The 26,586-nt window shown below is 39.0% G+C and overlaps 1 protein-coding gene and 3 long non-coding RNA genes across 4 annotated transcripts; 2 read left to right on the forward strand and 2 right to left on the reverse strand.

The window, feature by feature from the left end:
- Window positions 1–25,900, reverse strand: LOC134635438 (C3a anaphylatoxin chemotactic receptor-like). Its single transcript, XM_063484822.1, has 2 exons — window positions 24,965–25,900; window positions 1–135 (listed from the first exon to the last, which is right to left on the reverse strand). Exons 1-2 carry the CDS (start codon window positions 25,898–25,900, stop codon window positions 1–3), a joined length of 1,071 nt encoding a protein of 356 aa, XP_063340892.1.
- LOC134637852 (uncharacterized) lies at window positions 4,769–5,893 on the forward strand. Its single transcript, XR_010095187.1, has 3 exons — window positions 4,769–5,088; window positions 5,259–5,383; window positions 5,840–5,893. It is a non-coding gene; the product is annotated as an uncharacterized LOC134637852 (long non-coding RNA).
- LOC134637851 (uncharacterized) lies at window positions 5,922–6,895 on the forward strand. The gene is made up of 4 exons (XR_010095186.1): window positions 5,922–6,001; window positions 6,253–6,377; window positions 6,482–6,583; window positions 6,726–6,895. It is a non-coding gene; the product is annotated as an uncharacterized LOC134637851 (long non-coding RNA).
- On the reverse strand, window positions 9,687–13,845 carry LOC134637854 (uncharacterized). Its single transcript, XR_010095189.1, has 5 exons — window positions 13,483–13,845; window positions 12,245–12,356; window positions 11,336–11,493; window positions 10,839–10,897; window positions 9,687–9,891 (listed from the first exon to the last, which is right to left on the reverse strand). It is a non-coding gene; the product is annotated as an uncharacterized LOC134637854 (long non-coding RNA).
- Window positions 25,901–26,586: the final 686 nt, after the last annotated feature.

A 26,586-nucleotide genomic window follows, 5' to 3' on the forward strand; every position in this document is an offset into this window, starting at 1 on the left:
TTATACCTCAGTAATCGAATCTGACTTCTCTCTGCTCTGCCTGGTGTTCACTGACTTCATGTCTCTGGGAGAGCGTGTCTCCTCTTCCTTGAAGGCACTCTCCAGCACATTCAGGATGGATTTTCGTATTTCATCCTTAAAATCTTGTCTCAAGAAGACATACAGCAGTGGATTCAGGCAGCTCTGAAGAGGGATCAAATTCTCGGCAACGATGAACACAGTTAGAATGGTATGGTTATATAGTGCATTTGGTACCATAAATACCACCAGCTGAATCATGTGAAAGGGAGCCCAGCACAGAAAAAAAGTGACAATAACGGAAGCAATAACTTTAAAGGGGCGACTTGATTGACTGGCCAACACGTTCTCACTCCCAACTCGTCAAATGTGTGACGCATGGTCAGGCTCCCTCTGCTTCACTTATCGACGCGCAGGGTACCCCCCTGGCGTCGAGAATTGACGTGCAGGGTCCTCCTATTGAATCCTATGCTGATCCCTAATCGTTGTTTATTGACGACAAGAGATTTCCGCGGAAGAGCCTGTTGTTCGTATATTTATATATTTCCAAAATCACATAGTGACGTGTACTGAACACAATATATTATATAATGTAAACAACTACCTGAGAAACAGCAGATACAGCAGATAAATTAATTATAGGCCATTACTTTTGTATCGTTTATTGCATTTATGGAGGGAGAGGTGTATGCTGGGTAATGGCACAGCTAGCGACCGGGTGACTTTATTCACCCTCTTAGGCTGTTATCAGTCCATACAATGGGCATTATTAGCAGAAATCAGTCCCATAGATGTGGGCCATCCACCTGCTAGATTGTTCAGAAGGTTGTTATCATCCATCCAGATGGAGGATCACTGACAGGAGCGTGGGAAGACTCCAGAATCCACTCTGGCTGGAATCCGGTGGATACAGCAGCGTTACAGGTAAGACCATTTAAACGGACAGCATTTATAGAAGGACTATTAAAAGTCAGCGAGTGTCAATAATGTTAATTAGTGTGAATGCTTGTAAAAGCATTCACAGTATTGTTGTTGTAATCTTTATTCTATTTTATTATTATTATTATAGATTCCGTACGTTTTTTGTAGTCCTACTCCTTCAAAACCGTTCAACTTAGAAAAACCATTCAAACACCGTTAGATTCCTCTTCTTTTGGACACGACTGCTTCTATTTTTCTCATTTTTAACATTTATATTTTTAATTTTATTTAACTTTTTTCAACAAAAATTTCCCATGTATTTCAATGGGGAGACCCTTCAAATCCTCATTCAACTTACTCATTTTTAAACTCCTACTACTTCCACATACATTGACATAGAGCCACCATTCAAACTTTAAAACGAAGACAAGACATTCAACTATTCAACTTGTATTTATCTTTTCAATATCTATTATACTTTTTCTTCAGTTCCAGATTAAGTTTCATGATGTTTTTTCAGCCGTTTCAGAGTTTATAATGGGTGTGTATGGGACGGAATGTTGCCGCTAGAGTGAGACAGCTCAACTGCTAGAGTGGAAGCAGGTCGAAAATTAATCTTAAAATATTTTTTAAAACTGCTGCTGTGTCCACGGTGTTTGGTCTACAGGTATGATTTTACCCTCAAAACGTAGCCATCGCTGTCCTCTTTCATCCAATGTGTTTACTATTGTAGTAGGTGTTATGGTTCTTTCATAAATGTCACCAATGCACAGCCTACTCCCTCCAACTCCTCCATAGACTCTAATGTTAAAATGGCTCAGAAGGTTCGTTTGAAAACCAGAAGTACAGGCTGTCTTTACACTGTCACCACGTCCATATAATAAACTCCACAAGCATGAAAACTGAGAATTAGGTAGACTAGACATTGCTGGCGCTCACGGTGAAAGAATTTTGTCAATAGGACCTGTACTTTTCATTTGGGAGCGATTTGTTTCGACCTGACTTTTCTGTTCATTTTAAGCAGCAAAAGTGAGGTGCATGTCTGTGTGCGTGTGTACTGAGCCATTGGGTGCAGTCACTATAGCAACCAGGCTCACACCTGCCTGCCTAACGAGCTCTGTCTCTCACTCTGCCAAGATTCTTCTTAAAACACTTCTCTTTCAACTGCTGCTGTGTCCACAGTGTTTCCTCTACAGCCATCATTTTACCCTCAAAATGTCGCCATCGTTCTTCTCTTTCCAACACCGTGTCTTTCAAAGCTCATAGATACAAACTTTTTAAACTGTGTGGATCCAAGTGGAGGGTTCACATTTTAGTCATTCAGTTATTCAACGCATATGAACTTTTAATATTCATTCAGAGGTTTTTTGACTCTGAATTTTCCTTTCTCATTTTTATTGAAAAACCTTTCAGCTATTTTCCAACTTCTTCTCTGTGGATTTTAGCTTTTAGCAGTTCAGCACTTTTGTTTTCAGGCGACAATTTCTGTATTTTTCATGTCATTCAAAATTTTTAACTTAAATTCAGCAATTAATTCATTTCAGTGCATACATTCAGATTCAAGCATTCACACTGCAGTTTCTTCAGAAAATGCACTTTCTAGTGTGCTTATGTTAGTAATACACCGAGTGCTAAAATAACAGCTTTAAGATGCATTTGTAGATATTATTACGTGTTTTACCGTCTTTATGGTGCTAGCTTAAAGTTACGGTGTAAACGTTAGCTTATATTGTAGTAAAGCTGTTACTGTTTAAACGATGTTGGGACAGAAATATTAGCTTCTGTCATGACTGATGAAGTTACTAGTTAATAAAGTTTCCAGTAAAGTGATTAATCGCAGCCACAGATTGACAGTAAATATCCCGATTAGCTTCAATTCATCTGTAATAAATATGTGCAAGTTTCAGTGCTTCGTTTAAACTGTATGATACTTATCTGACCCAGGGTCAGTGTAAAATACAATCCTAGCTGTGTGAACAAAGCCTGGCTCCTTTAATCCTGCATGACAAACCTCAGGATGCAGGTTCTTATGACTCTTTCCTGCTGGCACACCTGTCACACCTGAGAGTCAGCTAGAAACTTACAGTGACGTGGACATCATGCAAAGACTGCCAGACTCTGTAATACTGCAAATGATCGGTGAGTCAGGTTAACACTAAACTTTAAACAGTACCTCTGTGTCTCTGTGTGTGTTGAACATTTAGTATTGAGTCAGGCTGCATCAGCTGAATGTGTTATATGTAAATATCAATATTTTCTATTCAGGTGTGGGGATAATATGTAAGACTGCAGTGAAGTGATGTACCAGATTAATCCCTGGCCAAAGGTATCGTACTTAAATCAGACTACTGATCCAGCCACATCAGCCTTTTGTGAGGTCTGTTTAAAGTAGACTAAAAATGAATTCCAGGTTCCTGAGAGGTGGACTGAGAGCACAGAAACACATGTTCATACATACAGCTGTAGCAAGCATACATTAATTTTAAATAGATTTGTTACTCTGATGTCTGTCTCTCTGTTAGTCCTCTGACAGACTGGTACCTGTCCAGGTGTGCTCTACCTGTGACTACTGGGACAGGCTCTGGCTCCTGTAATAGAAATTTTCTATTATTCTCATTTAAAGTATTTAAGTGCTTATGCATATGCTTAGTTGTGATACTGTTATAGACTGTTCAGTGAAAGTTTCTAAAACTAGATGAACTTACTTCAGCATCAGCAGTTTGAGAAAACAACTCCCTTTACAGGTGCTGATAAGGCCAAGGGCACAAAACAGCATAACCATTGATCCGTTAGGTTTCATAGCAAGGCGCGTGAAGTGTGGTATGATCAGTTTGTAACTTCCTCCCTCTTCCTTGGAATGCATAAAGGAGTGGGAGCAAGACTTCTGTGGCAGAGCTGGCATGACTGTGAACTGTGATGTTTGATGTGTGTTGGCTCTCCTGCGCGCAGTAATAAATAGCTTGATCACAGCTCTTTCTGTGTTGCAGACTTTATTTACAAACTTCCACGATACCCCCCACCCTCCCACTGTGAACATGAATTGAATATTCAGAAGAAAATGAATGGATAGACTGACATTTGTTTAAATACTTCTAGAAATCTGAGCTGTTGGTGTGGTAATAACATTAGAGCTGGCAATCTTTCTTACTGAATCTCTACTGTGAGTCATGTTACCTGAGATTAATTCTATGTTTACCTGTCAGCCTGGACAAATGTGCTGTGTGAAGGATGTAAATCAAATCAGATCTTAACTGCTTACATTTAAGGAGCCTGGTCATATTTAATTGTAATATGAACCAATGATTTTCTGATTGCTGATTCTAAGAGAGTCTTTGTGGAAACCCTGTTTGACTTTTTGTCATTTTAATTCTCTTTTCCATTTTCCAGAACAGTTCTCCACAGTCGCTGTCCACATGGGTCAGTGGGACCAAGCAGCGCTCTGCTAATGTGAGACTCTGATCAGCAACATCCTGCAAGACCCAGGCAGCGTTTTCTATCTCCCAGCTGGTGTTTTCTGTTTGTGACTGGAGAGTCAGATTTTTGTTGAAGCTGGAGGAACAGCCTCACACTTGCAGAGGTAAGTCAGTTTGTAGAGATCCCTCCCATCTTGACTTTTATGTGCTAGATTTCTTATCTGAAACAGTAATATTTCAGTGACTGCTGCTTATACCACAGGTTAATACACGCTACTGATCCCTGATGGGAGAATCATCACCTCTGCCAACAAAGAAGCCTGGTGGATGTTTGTTTACAGTCTGATGATGGGACATCATGCTCTACATCTGCAAAGTGTGTCTCTTGATTATTATTCATACACAGTAATGTGAATTATGCTTATATCTACTATAACTGGACCAACCTGGTGCTCTTCATTTATGGAGGCTGTTGAGTCTGAATGTTGGATGTTGTGTATCTCGTGTTCTCTGGGCTTTGTTGTCCTCAGTCTTTTTGCAGGATCAGAAAACAAAACCAGGATGACCGTAAATGTTTCTTCTCCAATTGGATGATGATAAGACCGTGACATGGTATGCCACCTTTAGTCTTGTGATGAAGCAAAGCTCAGGACGAAGTATGATTAAATGGTACCCACATGTGTGCTGCTGAGAAGGATGTACAGGGGCACCTGCAGCCAAATCCAAGCCTCCTCAGGTTAGTTGTAGTTGCAGAATGCTATAGGACTGAGACAGCTGAGGCATCAAATGTTTGATTAAACGGATGAAAAAGAGAAGTTTCTTCCCTATAATTATCACCAAATTTCCCCTTGTGGGACAATTAAAGGATTATTCTATTCTATTCTATTCACTTTTTAAAATCTTTAGCAACTTCAAGTCTGTCAGCGTGCTGAGGTCACAGAAACAAGAAAAGAAGCTTCAGACTTCAGAGTGTTGTTTACAGTTTTCTGTCATCATGATCTCCCCTGAAGTTTATCACTATTAGGCAAGCAGTAAGTCAACAATACTGTAATGATGATTCTGACTTTGGTCACTGTTGCATAATATTTTAATAATATACAATTATTTTTTGTAATTCATATTTTTTCTGTTAATCAAAAATTTACTTTGTGAAATTTGTATTTGAGAATGAAGAATGTGACAATATATTTTTGTTCAATATTTAATTTCTTTCAGTTGCAATTGTTAAATGAAAAAAAAAATAATTTAGCAAACTAATTTATCAAAAATATATATACATATATCTGTATTAGTTTTAATACATTAATTTGACACCTGTATTGAAAATACCATATTGTATTCATACAGAATCAGTTTGGTATCATTGTTTGTCTGATTGCTGAGACTAAGAGCTAGTTTGATCTGTTTAGATCTAAAGTATCCAAAGTTGAGCTCTAATGTTTCTTCACCCCTGTGTGTGTGATATGTGATTTCCTACATGCTGACAGAGCAGAGCGGCAGTTTGTGCTCACAGATGGTGACGGTGTGGAGAGACGGTGGTGTTTCGTCAGAAGAACCAGCAGAGTCACAAAGGGCACGAGTCCATCTCACCACCTTGACTTGCTGACTGATGCTCGTCTGCACTGCACAGAGGAAATCAACTGACCGAGGTTTGTCCAGTGACGTGTTATGAAATGTATATTTGTTTTATGCTTAAAGATATGTTTTTCTTGACAGAGGGGCTCTGCAGAGGTTAGACAAAGCAGAGAAAACATGTGCTTTACATTTTACTGTGATTTACTGGGACATTTGTTGCCTGATGTTCAGCAGGAATGGAGGAATGGAATCAAAGGGAGATGTTTTTGATGTTTTTGTAATGTGAGTAAATCTTCGGTATTATTTATTTGCTTGGTTATTTTAGGAGTGTTTCTGAGTGAGGGAGAGAGGAGTCATCATCCAGGTAAAGTGACGTGGATCAGTGGACACACTTGTCTCCCCTTTAAAGGAGATACTCTTAGAGAGAGACGATCCGAGTCATCCCTAAATGTTAGTGCTTTCAAATACACAAACATTTTTAAAGGACAAAAACGAACATCCAACTTTGACTGTAATACAATTAAATTTTTGCATGTGTGTTTTCAAACTCTCAGATGGGCAGGATATCAGTCTTGGACTGTCTAACCTGCCGGAGCAGCACTGAATGACCACCACACATGAGCATGTTCCTGCAACATTCAGCAGCTTTGCTTTTGGTAAGTAGAGTTACCTAACTACAGTAACTATAAACACATGATATCCATTTCTAACGGCCTGGTTACTTCCTGTCAGTTATTTTAGAAACCATGTGGTCACCTGACCTAACACTGGTTCTTCTTCTCCCCCTTAATGTTGAAGTGTCAAATGTCCAACAGCTGGAGAGGAAACTAAACCAGTGTACTGGGATGTTTCACCAACACGTGCCAGATGCTGTTCCTTCATGGTGACATCACCAGAGACAGCCCCGCCCACCTCAGGACCTCGCCATTGATCATGATGATTATAATGATGACAGCGAGCGGAACTAAGACTGTAGAAATCCACGACCAGAATGTTTATATGCTTTCTAATTATTCATGATTACTGAGAGCCTCTTTCTGTGTTTTGTCTGTTTTGGGTTGTTTTTTTTTTTTACCTCATTTGTTACTAAGAATGTTCACCAAACTCACACAGTTTACATTCTGTATGTTTCCATCTTTACCAGCCACACTCTGCCTGCATTTAGAAAACAAACCTTAGAAATCGTCGTTTTTCTCTTTTGTAATTTTGTAATTCAGTGAATATACTGCACTGCTTCCTTTTATTGCATCATACATTGCTTTAAGTTTTTCAGTGTCCAGTTATTTTTTACTGCTGTTTGAATTCTCTGTATGTTTGACCCTGTAGACTGTTTAATGGACTGCTTGTCTTCCTGTTTGTAACCACTGCCTGTTTTTGACTAAAGATTTGGATTTCTGACTTTAACACAGCCTCTATGTGTCCTCCCTTTGTGTCCTCTTCCTCTGTGAATGTGTTGCATGTGTCACAGATTCATTTTATTAACAGCTTTCCCACAGTGAGTTGCATCAGCATTCATTCACAGCACATTTCAGAAGGATTCAGATTAATACAGTGATCTTATAGTCAGAATTATCCTGACAGACTGCCACTGTAAATTATCTTCAATATAAAAGTTCAGTATTTCAAAGCAGGCGTTATGAAGAATCATATTGGCATTAGGACTGTAACAATATGTACATACAAAGTCAGTTTTTTAATTATGCTAGAATATTGGAAGACAATCAACTTTTAGTGTTTTCTGTATATTAATTATACTGAAACAGAGATGGTGACCCTAACTGTACAGAAGTATACTAAACAACTGACAATCTAACAAACATTATTGGCCTGAGCCGTCATGCACAGTGAGTCTGATCCTGTGCTGTGAGAGTCTGACAAGCATGTTTCTGGTCAGTTTGGAAGAAATAATATCACAATGTAGATCTGTTTTTCAATATTCCTTCTCTTTTACAACATAAACTGTGATCAAAGCTACTTCTGTTCACAGCATGTAATAATAGTGACAGTCCAGGGCATTGTGGTCTGTTGAGCTAGGGTTAGGGTTAGCAATTCAGACATATGTAATCAATATTACTCTTGCTGGATATAACAAACACCTAGGAATTCATATTATAATTTGATTTTCATGAAATATTCATGTTCAGTATCAGTCATTTTATATTATAACTACGTATCCACCCAGGCTCATGGTGGGGCAGGGCTCAGTCCTGGGATGCTTGAGTGAAAGGTAATGTACACCCTGACCAGGTATCCAGTCTGTCAGAGTTGTTCTCAATATTTGGTTCAAAAATATGAGTGAAAACAAAAATCCAACTAGGATTCTTGCATATGATGGATGAAGTCTGTCTTTGACTGTATTGTCCAGCTGATCCATCAAACCCCCAGCAGGTAAACCTTATCATGACATAACACAGTAACAATGTAAAAAATTAAACAGCAACAGTCTAAATGTAACGTGCATTCTAAACTCCTCTTCAATAAATTATTTGGATGTGCAGTGAGTCATTCAGGACTGTAAAACGTGAACTACAGAACCCAGAGTCTTGAGTCTTCATCATTAAATCTCTGGTTGCTTCATTTTTCTATCCTATATCAGATACTTTAAAGGTTTTAGTAAAGTTGCATTCTCATGGTGAGGCAAAGTGCTTTATGTGTGTGTGCGTGTGTGTCATGAACGGCTGTAAAAGCCCTTTAATTACAGAACAAAGCGGGGTTTGAGTTCGAGTTACGGCAGACTGTCGCTACTTCTAAACGGAACGCAGTCTTCCTACGGCGGACAGCTAATAACAGGAATCGGACGCGCGGTCCACCCTAGTCCACAGCAACCACCATAGCAACCGCCTAGCATGACTTTAAAAACATATTCTGTCTTCATAACTATCAAAAACGTGAAATGATTTGTAAAGTATGAGAGTGTTACAGCTGCAGAGATATGGCGGTATCTTTGGAAGCTGTTTGCATAGCTAATAATACACGATGTAACCATGGAGACAGTCAGTCACGTGAGCTAGCGGTGCATGTTTACTACAGTGAATAAGGTGATTGTGTGCACAGCGTCCACACGCTGCAGAGGGTAAAGACATTACTTCAGTATTGTTTTATATTTAAATATATTTGCCTTCTGTTGACCATCACCTCAGGTTCACCATTACAGTTTCAGCATACAAATGTCTAAATGTGAACACATTCAAAAAAATCTTGTCTCAGAAATAACCACAGCTGTTCATGTTTGTCATTAGAGTTTTATTTGTAAGAAAATTGTGAACTTCAAATTGTTTATCAAGTCAAAGAACATCTGACACGTCTGAGTCATTCCTTTGCCCTATGAGAGCTGGAATAAATATATATCCTGACAATTACAGTTGAAACAGTAGAGACAGGTAGAAATGGGATCAGATTAATCTTTGCTTAGTCAGACACGTCCTGTGTTGGCCTTAACCCAAATTTCCCTCGGGGTCACCCTTCAGGATCAATAAAGTTTTATTGAATTGAATTGAATCTTATTAAATAACAAACAATAGCACAATTTTGCATCCATTTCCAAATTGTAGTCAAGCAGCCCAGTCTCATAAATAGGTAACAGAAATGTCTCAAATGTAGACGTGTACAGTCTAGTGTAAGCATTAAAAGATCATAAAGGAAACACTACTATTTATGTGAAACTAATTGTAATAAAAAATGAACAGGTGCTTTACAGATTTAAAAGAAAGAATCTGAAAACAACACTTTTTTGGTCTAAGTGATCAAAGTAGAAAACAGAACTGATGTTCAAGAACAAACCGTAGCTGCACTGATATTACACATCTCGATTGTTGTGGTGAACAGACATGTTGCTTTTAAAACCACATGCAGTATGTGACCATGACTGTCCACTGAGACCATAAACGCCACTTCGCTGAAGTCTTCTTCTTCTTCTTCTTCTTGCCATCAGAATGGAAGCAGAAAGAGCACGAGCTGCTTTGATCTACAGAAAGGAAAAAGCAGAACATCTGAGCTGAAACCATTAAGATAGAAACAATCGTTCAATGCAGTGTCTCACGTAGCTTAGACTGTTACAACTGTTGATACAAGCTCAGTACAGTTAACACAGTGTCAGGGAACTCCAGTGTGGGAACTAGTGGCTTTAGGTTTGTAGTCATTTAACTTTCATCCATTCATTCATTTAATTCAGGAGGAAGAAATGTCAGGTTGGTGCAGCCTGGTTACATGCATTTGGTCCCATGCTGTCTTTCACTAAATGACTTGGTTCACTTTATGGCTGGGCTGTATGTGGGGTTATATCATGTTATTTGGGCAGGAGTACTTAGAAAGTTTCTCCATAAGCAGAGCTTCTAACTCTTTTAGCTTTTAGCACATCTGTAGCTGTGCAGGCTGACAGGTTTTTGGTGGCTCTTTTTACCCCACACTGGTTGTGAGTGTGTAAATAGCCCCACTACTTCTTTTGGGTTGCAGTTAACTTGGGAGAAAGGGGTGGGTCTGCCAGGACTAGATGAATAAAAATGATCTGGGATACATAAATTTCATAATGCATGCATATATCTCTATCAATTAAACCTGGCCTGAGGGCTGCCATTTTTTACATTCAGTTATTTCTCTTAGAAATGTTGGATCTAAATAATGAATGTGTTACAGTTAAAGTGAAACACTGGTCAGTGTAAATGGCTCATTGGGACATAGAAACCTTTAAATTAAATACCATCACCTGATATCGAGTGTCAAACAATATCAAAGCTGTAAAATCTGTTTACAGTCAGAATTTACAAAAACTATGATTGTAAATAAATTCAAACAAGTGAGCTTTTCTCTTTGTGCTGAATATCAACACTGTGACTTCTTAGACTGTAAGTTTTACATCAGCACAGTTGTAGAAGCCGTCACTCCAAATGTCTTTTGATAACAAGAAAAAAATACCTTGTCAGTAGACGGCGTGAAGCTCTTCTCCAAACATCTTCTGCCATCGGCTTTGTCTGCTGGTTTGAAGACAATAAACCACAAAAAAGATGATTTAGTCACTTTGTCTGCATCATGCAGCTCGACTGTGTTGTGTAACGATGTTAAATAGCCGTCGTTATCCCTCTGCTGTGTCAGTAGGATTGTACTGTACAGCATCTCATTGATATGTGAGGAATGCTTATGTAACACGATAACAGACGTCTGGTCTTACATCATTAAAATATAACGGGCAGGAGATATTTAGATATTTTTATATTTATATTTATATTACATTTTATAGCTGACAGATATTACTAAATAGACAGAATTTACTAAATGGTTGAAAACATGAAAAATATGTCCATAATCACAAATGACCATGAGAGCCAGTAGAATTAATTCAACTACACACTCAAAAGACGTCCTTAAATGCTCTTTAAGTGGCAGAACAAATGAACAAACAGTTAATCGCTTACTTGAGATGAAATCTGCTCAGCTACTTTGAAAACAGCTTCTAACTGGTTCCTCCTTTAACAGGATGACTGCTCAGGGGTAAGGCCATCATGCAGTACAGCAACCTTTATGGTTCTGCTTTGATTCACCAGGAACTATTAGGGAAACCTTTCAGCGCCTCCTGTGAAAGACACAGGGATAAACACAAACATTTATTAACATGTTCCACAGTCTTCCAGTTTGATTTTCTCATCCTGTGGACAACAACGTACAGAGATGCAGGTTTATTGTTAACTTTTGTAAGGTTTCTTTACTGAACATATCCAGCTGCAGCTCCACTGTGATCCTGAACTGGATAAGCACTTGAGAAAATGTGTCAATAAATGGACAAACATCAGCTTACTATATTTATCCAAACAGACGGGACCAATAATGCTTCACTGAGTTAGAGACTTTAACAGTCTCTTCTATGTAAGAATGTCTCGTGCTGATGGACCTGCAAACTTGACAACAAAGGTTTTTCAGACTACATGTAGCTGTCCTCTATGTCAGCTCACACATTTACATTCATGTCACACTTATTTCTGCTTTCCCAGTTTTAACATTATTACTTACATTTTGATTAGATACCTTGATTTTGTAAATGATGAGATTACATAATTGGAATACAATTCAATATAATTCATGTATCCAATTCAAGGTCGCGGGAGGATGAAGCCTATCCCAGCTGATACAGGACAAAGGCAGGCTGCCAGTTATCGCAGGGCTAAGACAATAAGTGCAACAGAAAATCCACTTAAATGTTTGATATTTCTAATAATAATCATAATTATGACTATTATTTGAAATATTATTTAAAGGTTTCTTTATAAATACATTTCAATTTTTTTATAACCCCTAGAATATAAACCTGCACTGTTTCAGATTCTGACCTCTGACCTCAGTGACCAGGCTGTGTCCTCACTGCAGCTCCCTCTTGGAAGTACGTCTGCTTCTTGACTTCCCCCAGTGATGACCGCCTGCCCTTAATATCACGTGCTGTACCTGAGGAACAAAAAAGGACAAACACTTGCCTTCATTTAAGAAGTACATTCATACAGAGATAATCTATGGAAACACACTAGTTCACCCTTTGGGAGGAATCAGTTCCTGTGAAACATTTCTGTAAATCAACATCGTGGAGAATGAAATGAGTTCTTCAGGTGACTCAGCAGTCCCACACTGACAAATGAAACTTCTGTGGAAGAAGAATCTGGATTTTTTTGATTTCCAATCCAGTTAAACTATTAAGGATTAAGCAACAGTGCTCATCTTTGCTCTTCTGAAATCTGTGTTAAACAACAACAAACATAAATTAGTAACAAAAATACAGCTGAGTAGAGGCTTTACAAACCACCAGCCGCCATAATGCTAAATTTTAATCTTCAAATGTTTCTGAGCCGTCTTCAACCTGCTTTTAACACATTAAAGTCCCACAGTCAATGCAGCCTGACTCAATCCTAAATGTTCAGCACACACAGAGACACAGAGGGACTGTTTAAAGTTTAGTGTTAACCTGAGTCACTGATCATTTACAGTATTACAGAGTCTGTCAGTCTTTGCATGATGTCCACGTCACTGTAAGTTTCTAGCTGACTCTCAGGTGTGACAGGTGTGCCAGCAGGAAAGAGTAATAAGAACCTGCATCCTGAGGTTTGTCCTGCAGGATTAAAAGAGCCAGGCTTTGTTCACACAGCTAGGATTGTATTTTACACTGACCCTGGGTCAGTATAAGTATCATACAGTTTAAACGAAGCACTGAAACTTGCACATATTTATTACAGATGAATTGAAGCTAATCGGGATATTTACTGTCAATCTGTGGCTGCGATTAATCACTTTACTGGAAACTTTATTAACTAGTAACTTCATCAGTCATGACAGAAGCTAATATTTCTGTCCCAACATCGTTTAAACAGTAACAGCTTTACTACAATATAAGCTAACGTTTACACCGTAACTTTAAGCTAGCACCATAAAGACGGTAAAACACGTAATAATATCTACAAATGCATCTTAAAGCTGTTATATCAGCACTCGGTGTATTACTAACATAAGCACATTAACATTATTGACACTCGCTGACTTTTAATAGTCCTTCTATAAATGCTGTCCGTTTAAATGGTCTTACCTGTAACACTGCTGTATCCACCGGATTCCAGCCAGAGTGGATTCTGGAGTCTTCCCACGCTCCTGTCAGTGATCCTCCATCTGGATGGATGATAACAACCTTCTGAACAATCTAGCAGGAGATGGCCCATATCTATGGGACTGATTTCTGCTAATAACGCCCATTGTATGGACTGATAACAGCCGAAGCGGGTGAATAAAGTCACCCGGTCGCTAGCTGTGCCATTACCCAGCATACACCTCTCCCTCCATAAATGCAATAAACGATACAAAAGTAATGGCCTATAATTAATTTATCTGCTGTATCTGCTGTTTCTCAGGTAGTTGTTTACATTATATAATATATTGTGTTCAGTACACGTCACTATGTGATTTTGGAAATATATAAATATACGGACAACAGGCTCTTCCGCGGAAATCTCTTGTCGTCAATAAACAACGATTAGGGATCAGTATAGGATTCAATAGGAGGACCCTGCACGTCAATTCTCGACGCCAGGGGGGTACCCTGCGCGTCGATAAGTGAAGCAGAGGGAGCCTGACCATGCGTCACACATTTGACGAGTTGGGAGTGAGAACGTGTTGGCTGTGTGGATTTTTTTTTTCTTTTGGGGTAAATGTATACAAATTGTGCGTGTATTTGTTGTATAACCAGATTTTCTGGTTTTTTTCTGCATTCTCACATTGTTTCTAACAACTGCGCATTGTTGACTGTTTCAGACTTTAAGACGCCGTGAATGTCAAGAAATGGTGAATAGGGAGATGGAGTGCTTAGAGATCAAACTTTATGATATCCCTTTCATCAAATATTTGCATCCCCCAAAAGCCTTTCACCTAACAACAGTGCCGTTAGTTCGCGTAAATTTCCAGTTAAATTTAAAATTATCAAAACAAAATATGCATTGAGTTTCGATGCCATCTTTAAAACATAAATGTGCAACACATTATGTAATTCTGTTTCTCAACCGCTGTGTGCGTTTTGCTTTTTTTTGTGAATTTATACAAACAGGAATTAGTTTTTAATCCTAACACTATAGAAAGACTTTGTTCTTAGACAGGCGACCTGAAAGATAAATGTTTGTGTTAGAAGCAGCTTTGCTGGATTTGTTTTTAACTTGGTGATACATAGTGTGAAACTTTTTTTTCTTAATTCAGCATTTTTACAGGTTTTAACTGTGTGGTCTTTCTGTCCTTTCTGGAAAATGTAGGTCATCTTGTGAAATGAGAGCGTGCACCGCTCTTCAGAACTGTCAGCTTTGCTCGTTTCATGGGTCCTCTACTGATAAAACTGATTTTTTATGGATCTTAATGTTTAGAGACAATAGCGAAGGTACTGACCTGTGTTTCTCTTTAAACTGTAAATCTTAAATTCTAAGGCTACATATTATTTATCTCGCACTGAGTTTGCTTGGCATATGCCGTATATAAAGGCTCTGGACCTTTCCAAAATGACGTAGATGCGGCTTTAGCGTGAATAATTTATTACAATATCAGTTTCTGGGAAGTTTTCAGTTTTCCCTCCTGTGTCTATGAACACTATGGCTGGTGCAAGCTTTTTGTTTATTTGTGAAACTGAGCGTGGTTGTGGACAATTCCGACTGCGCTGTTTGATTTGAGTTTCGTGTTGGATCCCTTTCTTTAATTGTTAATTCTCTGCAAGCAGTGAAGAACCTAGGAGTTCCAAGTTTTCCCGTGCCCCAGTGGACAGTGCGAGGCTCTGCGGCTGATCACAGCATGAAAGTTGAGGGACAGCCAGCTGGTGGAAAGACCGGTTGACGCCAGGACATGCGTCGGAGTCGACTTTGCTACCCGCACAGAGCGTTTCTGACAGTCGGGCGTTGCTTATGCATAAGAGAAAAGCAACAATACAGCGTGTTTGTCTGCTTCAAGACATCAGCGGTCCTTTCACACGGTAAATGTCTGTCTGTCAGCGCTGTTTATTCAAACTGTGTTTAAAAGACTATTTTGTTGTACAAAAACATTTCTTCTAAATTTGCAAAGTTACCGATTTAAAAATATATATTTTCGATTTTTAGCTGGATGTCACACATGAGAGACTCTTGAGTATATTTATATAGCAAAATGCCCAAATGTGCACCAATGCACTCTAATGGAAGCCTTTAAACTGTATGTTGATAAGTACATGAAGCGTACCCCTGCCTCTATAGCTGTTTGTAGTTTGTATCCATACTTTGCGGATCTGCTGATTTGTTTTAAATGTGGCACTTTTTTTCCCCACAAACTGCAGATGATGAAATCCTCTTTATTTGAGAAAGTGTCCTTAAGCTATTGCTGCTCATACTTACTGAGTTCCTTAGTAATTCTTTACTATGTCAGTAAACTTTTTGAACTTTCTCTCTCTCTGTCTAAATATTTGTGTCACAATGATTTCTATAAAAACATGTTGTTTATGGGGATAATGTGACAAATCTTTTGTGGGCCATAATAACGATCAATGGTGATTGAAGAGGAAGCTTGAACCCTGGCTCTGGACATTTTCATGACAAGTGACAGCACAGACATCTGCTAATGAGAAAACATGTTTTATCAAGACTGATATGAAGCATCGTTAAAGTAATGCTGCTGGGAGAAAGAAGTGTTGACTCATGTTTTTTAATAGATGACTTAAAACACTAAAGTCTAATTTGAGGGGTTTATTTTAAGTTTACAAAATATAGCATCTGGTAAGACGATGAGTTTTACTTCTCGCCCTCCGTGTTATGTGTATCCATTTATCATGTATGCTACTTTGATCTGTGGACTAAAATGTTTCATTGTATTTGTTACAGGTACCGGGTGACAGCACCTGCAGACAGCTATATATGTGTCCTGTAAACAGGAAAGAAATGATCAGACAAGGAGATGTGGCTTGCCGTTCCTGAATACTCCGCCATTGTGAGAAAACAGCGCGGAGCATGCGCTTCAGGCTGCTAACAACAGGCCAAACCATTGTCTCACACTGCCACCTACTGGTACAAAAATGGAGCGTTCGCTACCAATACCCCAGGGTAGTTACCAGGTTTACTGTTAAAATTACTGTTGTTATTTAGGGCATTCCCAAATGGAAATATCACTTACATTGTAAGTAGAATTACTTAAATGAATTCACATAAATGTGATCACACATTAGTGGGTATCACACACTCCATGACAAAAATAAAATGGTTCCCGACATTCACAAAATCATGACATTTTTAACCTTTTTTTTTTTTTCTCAAACTCTCTTACTAACTCTTATCATAACCCATCTTATTGTCACAGCTATCACACATGTCTGTTTGTCTTTGTGTACATGTAGATTTTTCCATCCTTCGTCTGTTGTGTGTTGTCTTTCCAGTCGCAGGCTTTGCCTGGGGGGGGTGACTTGAACAGGTAACTTATTTACCAGTAACAGCAGATTGCGATGCAATGTTCGGGTTATTTTTGGGTCTCCAGCCTCGGGATGGACTACGTAAACTGGGCTATCTGCTAGCTGCTCTATAACTATATAAATAGCCCTCTCCCAATATGATCTCAACTTGCCAGGTCCTCCCCGCTCACTGAGGTTTCTGACCAGAACTCTGTCTCCTGGCTGGAGCATGACTCCTTTTGCCTTTTTATCATATGTTATTTTGCCTCTTGCACTAGACTTCTTGCTATTTTCACTAGCAATCCGATAAGCTTCTGACATTCTTTCGGCCCATTTCTTGGCATATCCTGTAGATGAGTATGTTTCATTCTCCTCATTCAATCCAAACAGCAGATCAACTGGTAGACGTCGTCCATAGAGGAGAAAGAATGGTGAGTAGCCGGTAGACTCATGTCGAGTACAGTTGTACGCATGTACAAAATGTGGGCGGGTGGTCTTTTCACTGTACTTTTTCCTTTTCCGTTAATGTTCTCAACATCTGGAGTATTGTCCTGTTGAGACGTTCTGAAGGGTTACTTTGAGGATGGTAAGGTGATGTTCTGGAATGTCCGACACCAGATAATTGCTGTAGTGTCCTGAACAGTTCATTCTCAAATTCACGACCCTGGTCGTGATGTAGTTTGGAATCCAAATCTGGGTATGAAATCCTGGAAAATCCGTTCAGCAGCTGTTCTCCCACTCTTGTTCCTTGTGGGGTATGCTTGAGCAAATCTAGTGAAATGGTCAATTGCCACTAGAATATACTCATAGCCTCCATGGCTGGCTTCCAAATGCAAAAAGTCAATACTAAAGGGTAGTCAGATGTTATACTACCCATGGGAGCCCTGACGTGTGTTACTGGTTTCTTGGACATGATACAGGGACACTTCTGGGTCACATAGGCTTCAATGTCCTTAGCCATAAACGGCCAATAGAATCTATCCCTTGCGAGATGTAACACTCGGTCTGTCCCAACATGACCCATCATGTCATGCAAATGTCTTAATGCTAAAGTCCTGCACTTGGCAGGACAATAACAACATTGTGGAGCAATCTCAGTGTAGTTAGCTGCTTTTTCCCTAAACACAATCAGTTGACTGAGCCTATAGTCATCCACTTTGGTCATTGTGAACGTTGAAGGAGATTTGTTCCATATAGACACCTTATACTAGTGTTTCCTACACTTAATCCAACACTGCTATGTTCTGTTTTAATCCAGATTCCTTTTACAGTTTGCAGTGAAATTTGTTAAACCATTGCTTAATGGGCCAGAAGTACAAGTCACTCTTTACTAACACATTGTAGATAAGTTTATTGCTGGACAACACAGTTAGCAGTCTCACAGACTCTTTCGATTTTTGAAGTTTTGTGTGTAATGGTTTAGTCTCTCACACCTTACCCTTTTCTCTCCAGTATCACAACAGTGTGACTCCCAAAGTACGGCTCAATAAACAAGCAAGGACTCTAAAGTCAGAACAGAAAGATACAGTTGGAAGATTAATGATTGCGTTTTTTGTGATGCCTAGTAAACTATCCCCTCTTCTTCTTCTCTGTGTTGTTGTTCTTGTGTGTGTGTGTGTGTATGCCTTAGAAGTCAAAGTATACATTAGCCATACGTACAAAAAACATTTTGAATTTTATTTAGAACTGAGATTCTACGTTGTAAGCAGAAATCTTATGCTCAGCCAGAAGCATGTTTCCCCACTTTCACAATGCTAAGATGTCAACCCACAACCCCCAACAGATGGTTTGTCACACGCTGGGTTCAAACACTCAAAAAGTGACACAACAGCAGGTTCAAGAAGGGCAAGTCCCCCTTTATTTGCACAGCCTCACACACTATAGATTTTTAAAGTTGTGGTGTACAATGGTTTAGCCACAGATGTGACTTCTACTTTTGATAAAGATCACTCCACCTGCATATTTCTTAAGAAATGAAGCGCCTTATTTATAAAGGTCTACTCAATAACAGACACCGTGTGCTCTGTGACATTATAGTCTTGTACTTCTGCTTCCATTGGTTTGCATTTTAAACTCCCAACCTTTCAGGCTGTTCTGTGATGTAAAAGTGAACCACGCAGCTTTTTTATTTTCTGTATGATGGAATGATGGAATGGAATGAGTTAAGTTATTTAAACAATTACAAATGACAGTGTGATGGTGTTAAGTCAAATTGTCAAATGTTGTCATTGTGTTTCTTAAATTTGTAAAGTCTTAGTTAAAGTAGTAGGATCAAAGCCATTTCTTTGATCCTGACCACCTCTCCAGCCACTCTGTGCTGGGGGAGGTTTTATTGTAGGTACATCCTATCTGGAAGATCTGTTTCTTCTGTTGTAAGCTTCCTACTTTTATGATCCTTTTGGTGAGCACGAGGTCACACAAACGCACCCCCATGACACACACATACACACACACACACACAAGTTCTTGCACATGCATACACGTGCACACACATACACACACATAGCGCCTTGTCTTTGTAACCAAGGGGGGTTTTACAGAGGGAGGTGCTGTGATGTGTATTGTAACAGTTTGTCAATAAAAAGGCTGCGAGGACAGCTGCTCTTTGAAGGATTTGGGCTAGAGACAGGTGAGGAGCATTATGCTCCACCGCCTGGTTCTGACCAAAACTTCCCTCGTTAGCAAGTTAAAGACCAGTTGAAGATGTTCTGTCTTGATTTCGCTCATCATGAGGAATAAGTCTCTAAACTAGCGGGGCCTGTGGAAACACAGACTCAACAGATGGCCATAGTACTTTATGTGGATCAAATATGTTAAGGATAATGTTTATCAATGTAAAATTGCAAAGAACTTTTGAATAGGATACAACATTGTAAACAGTTACCTCAGAACCTGCTGCACCTGCCGATATTCAAGGTGAAGAAAATTAAAAGGTTTTTTTGGTTTGTTTTTTTTTGTTGTTGTTGTTGCTCTACATGTTAAAGAAAAATATATTTAACAATTTAACAAGACCTGCACCTTCAACACATGTACATACAAATTTTGGAAAAGGCTCAACATTGCTGTTGTTCAATAGTTTTTAGCCGCTCTCAAAAGTAATTTTAACGCTTTAATATTTCCAGCTCATAAGGACACTTAGCATTTGGATGCGCATTTGAAATACCCTTTCAACATCCACTTTGTCTGTAACGACAGTATCAAACTACAGAGCATTGTTTTTACTAAAATTCAAAATTTTAGTCACTGAGAAGAAAAACAAAAAAGGCAGGAAGCCTTCGGCTACACAATCGCGGCAAAATCAGTTTAAATTTTTAGCTTGGAGCTGCAGTTAGCAACTACATGCAGCCTTTGATTGCTGTACTGTGAAGGATGCTGTGATAGCCATGCTGGTTCAGTGTGCCTTCAATTTATAGTAAATCCCCAATAGTGTCCCCAGCAAAGCATCATCACACCTCCTCCTCCATGCTTCATGGTGGGAACCATCCATGTAGAGACCATTTGTTCACCTTTTCTACATCAAACAAACACACAGCGGGTGGAACTAAATTTGGACTCATCAGACCAAAGCATGGATTTCTACTGGTCTAATATCAATTCCTCATGTTTCCTGATCTAAAAAAAACCAACCAATTTTTGTCATGAAATACTAAAATGTCGCAATATAAACCTTTGACATGCTTTCTGTCTTCCATTGTCAATAACATATGGCTTTATGAGACGTGCAGGTTGTTATGTTTTATTTTTATTTCATACAGCAACACAATTTTTTGGTTTTTTTTTGCAGGTTTGAGGTTGCAGGTCTAGAATGTGTTAAGAATGTGATGAAGAAGCAAAGAGCTGTGATGGTGATGAATTTATGAGACAAACTATATAAACATTTGTGTGCCGATCCTAATAGTGATAACGTATCTAACAGATGTCACTGTGACTTTCAATTTGGAAATAAACATGAAAAAGGAACACCAAAGGTTTCAGGAAAACTGTTTTGAAATATGGGGTAGCATGATGGTTAACACTGTTGCCTCACAGAAAAGAGAGTCCTGTTTTTTTTTTTTAAATCGACTGTGTGACCGGGCCCTTTCTGTGTGGAGTTGAACCATGAGAAGTTGGTATTCATAAAACCATTAGAAACAAAAATAAGACAACGCGGTTGTTTGTTTTCTTTTTTAAAAATGTGTTTTTAATAAAAATGGAAGTGTAACTTCCTGTCCTTTGACTTGAATGTGTACTCAAAGTGGCATTTGTTATGTGTATCATAATAGTTGTCGCTGCCTGGAGTTGGGTGAGAAAGTTCAGTCCAATAATCACTGTGTAGCTGCTGAGCAAATGTACTTTAATGAATGTAAAACTAAATTATGATTCCCATCAAATAAGAATTAAATAAAGAAACAAAATGCCCATTTCTTATCCACTAGGTCTTACAGAGTTCAACCAAAACCAAAACTATATCATGAACTACCACAGTTACTCAATACATGTGGCTTCTTGCTCCATGTTGTTCTGCATGTCTGTATTTATGTGTGTGTGCAAGTTAGTTTAGCCTGTATGAATTCCTTTCTCATAGTCACATGGATATATGTAACCTTTTTTTTCACTTGTTTACTTTACGAAGAACTTAGAACTCTCAGGTTTTGATTAATCCCCTATTCAACAAGTTTCCAGTCCGATTTATGTGCAAACTAGATAATATGTGTTTTGTTATATATGTTTGAAATTACTATTGTAAGTAGTTATATATTTCTTATCTATTTTTGAAGAGGTTTTTCAAGCGGCCATGCAAAACTTATCTATTTACACATGAGACACTGTTAGAAACACATTTCAGTTAAGGTTCTTTTTAACATTATTATGAACATACACTGCAATTAAAGCTGATAAACTCCTTATTAGAAAGTATTTAACTCCTTGGTGTGAAAGGGGGTGAAAGGGGGTGTTGAAGGTAGACCTAGAGGAAAACATGTAGAGATAAAACATATCTGTAACAACTGCAGAACTAGGGAGGACTTTTCTCATACAGAACAAGACCCCTGACTGGAGGACGGGTACGATTGCCATGCGGAAAGGCCACAAGGAGGACTAACCAGGAGGGCTAAAGTTTAAACCATGGCCTCTCTCCATTGATAGCCAATCACAAGTATTTTCTGTTTTGAATATATCATTTAGTTATGAATTGTACAGGACATCTGGGTGTGCACACTGCTTGACACTGAGAAGTCCACAGCTGTGTCCTGGGCTATTGAAAAACATGGGGAATTTGTTTATTTCACAGCTAGTTGGTAGTCAATACAATATGCTGCCAGATCCCAGAATACACGTGTATGTTACAGTCACAACTTTTCTTTAACAGTCTCAGTATTTTTCCTTCCTTGTTTTTATGGGTATTTCTCCAAATCATGCATTAATCATAATTGTTGATTCTCTGGTATATTTAATAATAATAATAATAATAATAATAATAATAACAACGACAACAACAATAATAATTAATCATTCTTGAGAATTCTGCATTGCTAGCAATGCAATGCATCATTATTTCACAGGGGAGTATTATCAAGATGTGACAATAGCAAAAGTGGCCAGTAGGTGTCACTGTCAAGCTTGGTTTCAGATTGTTTTGAAACTTGCACAACGGCTTTGAATGTGTCATTTCTTTTTCACAAAGCCTTGCTTTGCTCATTACTGGCAAACACTGAAGTTGCTTCAAGAACAGGCGCATGATCACTTACAGATAAGTGGGGACCAAGGACAGGAATCCAGGATGAGTCCCAACTTTGAACAAAACCAACCAACCAACCAACCAACCAACCAACCAACACACACACACACACACACACACACACACACACACACACACACACACACACACACACACACACACCCTTTACTCACGTAAAGGACTCTGTGAGATAAAGCAGTTATTTTGTATATTTATAGACAGAAAATAAAGTAACCATGTGGATTAACAGTGTGATTTGATGTTGTGGTTTTTGTTACGAGAAAATTGTGGAGAAAAAGATAAAAGAATGTGTACATGAGCATAAAGGATAAATAGATAAATCTGTTTAACAAAATAAAATAAAGGAAGCAGAACTCACATCTCCTGTATCTACCTTTTGTATATAAAACAGAGCCACCTGAAGGCTTGTTACAGTTTTCCTCTTTAGACTGCTGCCCTTTAACACTGAAGCATTTATATAAAACAGTTCCCTCTGCTGGTATATGTAATGTGTTTTCTGTGATTTTAATGATTTCTCATCAAATGAGTTGTAGAACTAGTTGTTACGTTCCCCTAAAAGGGTCCAGGCAATTAGGGAAAGTAACAAAAAGTGTCCGGGTCGGAAAAAGGAGACAGAGAGGCAAAATGGTTAAATTAAAGAGTTTTATTAAAGTTTCTATTAATAACTCCACTAAAAGAGATGGACAAGCCACTATCACCATTTAAAGAAACAAAACAAAACTCAAGCGTTGATCAGTAAACTGAAAAGTAAGTCAGAAAAGGGTTGGCAACCAAACACACTCCATACCGCCAAGCAGGAGCAATCCCAAGATACAGCTCACTAGCTACAAACACACAGCTCATTAGGTAAAACCCCTCACATGGCACTCTGGCACCAGAGCTCACTCACCTTTCTCTGCCCTTAAATACCTTTAATTGCTGATGTGAGTCAGCTGTGCAAAAGAAAAATGTGGCACCTAAGGCAGGAGAGATGGTAGGACATGCTCACACAGGCAACTTCAGGAGGAGGCACTGCTCGGGCCGTAACACTAGCACACAAATTCCTCTTGAAAAATTCATATTAGGAAAAGGATTTTGTTTAGTTGACTCATGTAGTGATTAAGATGTGAGCTGTAGAACTGTATCCATATATATCTATATCCATCTATGGCCAAAAATAGTTTATTAATGTGTGACAAACAATACTACTAATGAAGCACCATCAGAACCAGAGATGGGCAGTAATGTGTTACAAGTAACAAGTAGCGCGTAACTATAATCTGATTACTTTTTTCAAGTAACGAGTTACTATTGCAAAAAAGGTAATTAGATTACCGTTACTTTCCCGTAAGCACGCTGCGTTACTGTGTTACTAAAACCGTGATTCTTTTGTGAGTGTCTCATGACAATGACGTAAGCGAGTGCGACATTCATGGCAACAGCTGTGTGCAAATCAAGAATGGATAATATATCGAGTGCGGAAGAGAGTATGAGCGTGCAGCGTTTAAAGCGTGGAAGTACTGACCTTACTTTGAGTTTGATTATGTAAAAAGTGACAAAAACATTAGCGTCTGCTGTTCAATGTGTGGGAAGAAAACTTCTTTTTTACAGCGGAAAAAACCCTTAACTTCCGAGCAAGCACCGAGTAAGCTGCCACGGAATGGGAAATTCACAGACAAACTCGCGGATTCTTCCACTGACTGCTGCGGCACACCTGTACCAGGGCAAACCTCCACTTACCCCACTCCTGCTATACAGGTGAAAACAGAGCAACAGGACCACTAGTCTTTGCTTTTATTTATTTTCTGCTGTGTTTCACTTGCATTTATTTGAAAGACTGAGTGTAAACACAAAAACCTATTTTATTTTGTGCAGGAATGTGCAGAAAACAGGTTTAAATGTTAAACAAATTTCTTCCTGTCAGAGAATGTTGCATATAATTTTTATTTTTGTTAGATGCCTAAAGTTCAAAGATTAAAACTAATAAAACAAAATTTAAAAAGAGACTTTTCCATTTGATTACATTTTATATGATGGATTAGGCCAGGGGTCTCAAACTCAAATGAGCCGTGGGCCAGGAACTAGCTTTACTGTCTGGGTCAACTTTGCTAGCGAGAGACAGAAAGGCATTGAAAGGCTGCTCCAGCAGACCTTTATTGTTTCGGAGGAAAACACAAACACAGTGTACATTCGAGTTTAATAGCTTACTTACAACATCAGGCACTCTTTTTGGCAGCAGTTGCTATTTTTATATTTACATGCTTCCACCTCGAACTGAATACCAGAAGGCACAAAAAACTATCAAAATGAAACAGGCGGTCAAGACAAGAAACACTTTGTATTGTTCTGAGTGGTTGCATTTGGAGGAACTTATTTCTGGAAGGCAGTCTCTAAGATGTTGTGGATAGATTTGTGGACTTGATTCTTAAAATCCTGGCCCATGAATGCATACAGCAGTGGATTCAGGCAGCTGTTGAGACAAGCCAAACAGTAGGCGAGAGGGATCCCGATAACCAGGACATACTCTAATGTTCCACTTGTAGTAGTAGATCTGAGTTTCTCAAGTTGAATTAGATCCATAATGCCAATGGGAGCCCAGCACAGAAAGAAAGCAATGATTCTGGCAGTGGTGATCTTAAAAGTGTGACTTGATTGCCTTGCCAGAGTGCAGCTTCTTCTCAGACAATGGATTGTGACGGCATAACAGGAGACGATGACAGAGAAGGGGATTGCAAATTTGAGAAAGTTGGTGACAAATGCCGGCTGAATGAAAGATGATGGTTTAAAGTCATCATGAAGGTCAAACTTGTGGACGCAGATGATTTTGGCTTTAGTGTCATTCATTTCCTTTGTTTCCATAAAGAAAAACCATGGAATGCTGATTATCAGATTCACCATCCAAATACACAGACTCACATAGGATGCCTTACGTACATTTCGGTGGTTGTGAGCCCAGACCGGCCACACCACAGAAACACACCTGTCCACACTGATCACCATCAGAAAAACGACACTAACAGATAAGTTTAGAAAGCCTAAAGCGGTAGTTAGCTTGCACATGACTTGGCCAAAAGGCCAATGAGACTGTAACAGGGATGTCACGCCAATCGGAAGAAGTGCACAAAAGAAGAAGTCAGCCACAGCAAGGCTGAGAAACCAAACTGCTTTAACAGTTTTCTTCATCTTGAACCCGGTCACCCAGATAACCACTCCATTCCCGAGCACACCGAGGACAAAGACCAGGGAGAGAAAAATGGCAGACATAATGTCGAGAGAATGTCTCAACTCAGTATACTGGTAAACAGGTGCAGTGGTTGTGTTGAATTGATGAAAAGATCTAGTGGTCATCTCCATCACTGCCTTGGGACCTGCAGTGGTATCACAAAAAAAAAGATAAATGCATTATGTAAAATTCATCTTTCATTTTTTGTTTCTATTGCAAGTAATTGCATTATGAATATTTAGTCATTTTTTCAATTGGTACTTAATGTCTAGTTAGTTGTAAATAAATCTTAAACACTAACTGCTTCAATTAAACGCTGATTGCATTTAGCAGTGAAGGGTCACTTGTGAGTCAGATCCCACATAGCAGACAGGTCTGGCCCAGATCTGGTCTCAAGCCGGCACTGCTGGCTGATTTCTGGCGTGATAAGTGGTATGTCATCCATATATGGGCCAGGCCTGGGGTAGATGGCACTGTTTATGTGTTCACTGTTTATGTGATGGCTTGGCACATCTGGCCCAATTGTGGTTTGGTTTATGTGGCCCAGGCTCATAGAAAACAGGTCTTCCCTGGGTCCGGCATCAAGCTGGCACTTCTGACTGACTGGCGTCATTGCAGGGTGTACGTCAACCAGTTGTTGGCCTGGCAATAATGGCACTATTTATGTTCCTATTTTCCTATTTTAGTTAGGAGACCCAAATGCCATGCTGCAATACAATACTGTTATGGTAGCAAATGTATCAAATGCAGGTTTGAAAGGTTCGTGAGTGTACACTTTATCCAAAACCTAGTGAGGGTTTACTCGTGTCTACCACTG

The sequence above is a fragment of the Pelmatolapia mariae genome, linkage group LG10_11, assembly GCF_036321145.2.
Source record: "Pelmatolapia mariae isolate MD_Pm_ZW linkage group LG10_11, Pm_UMD_F_2, whole genome shotgun sequence".
NCBI classification, from domain to species: domain Eukaryota; kingdom Metazoa; phylum Chordata; class Actinopteri; order Cichliformes; family Cichlidae; genus Pelmatolapia; species Pelmatolapia mariae.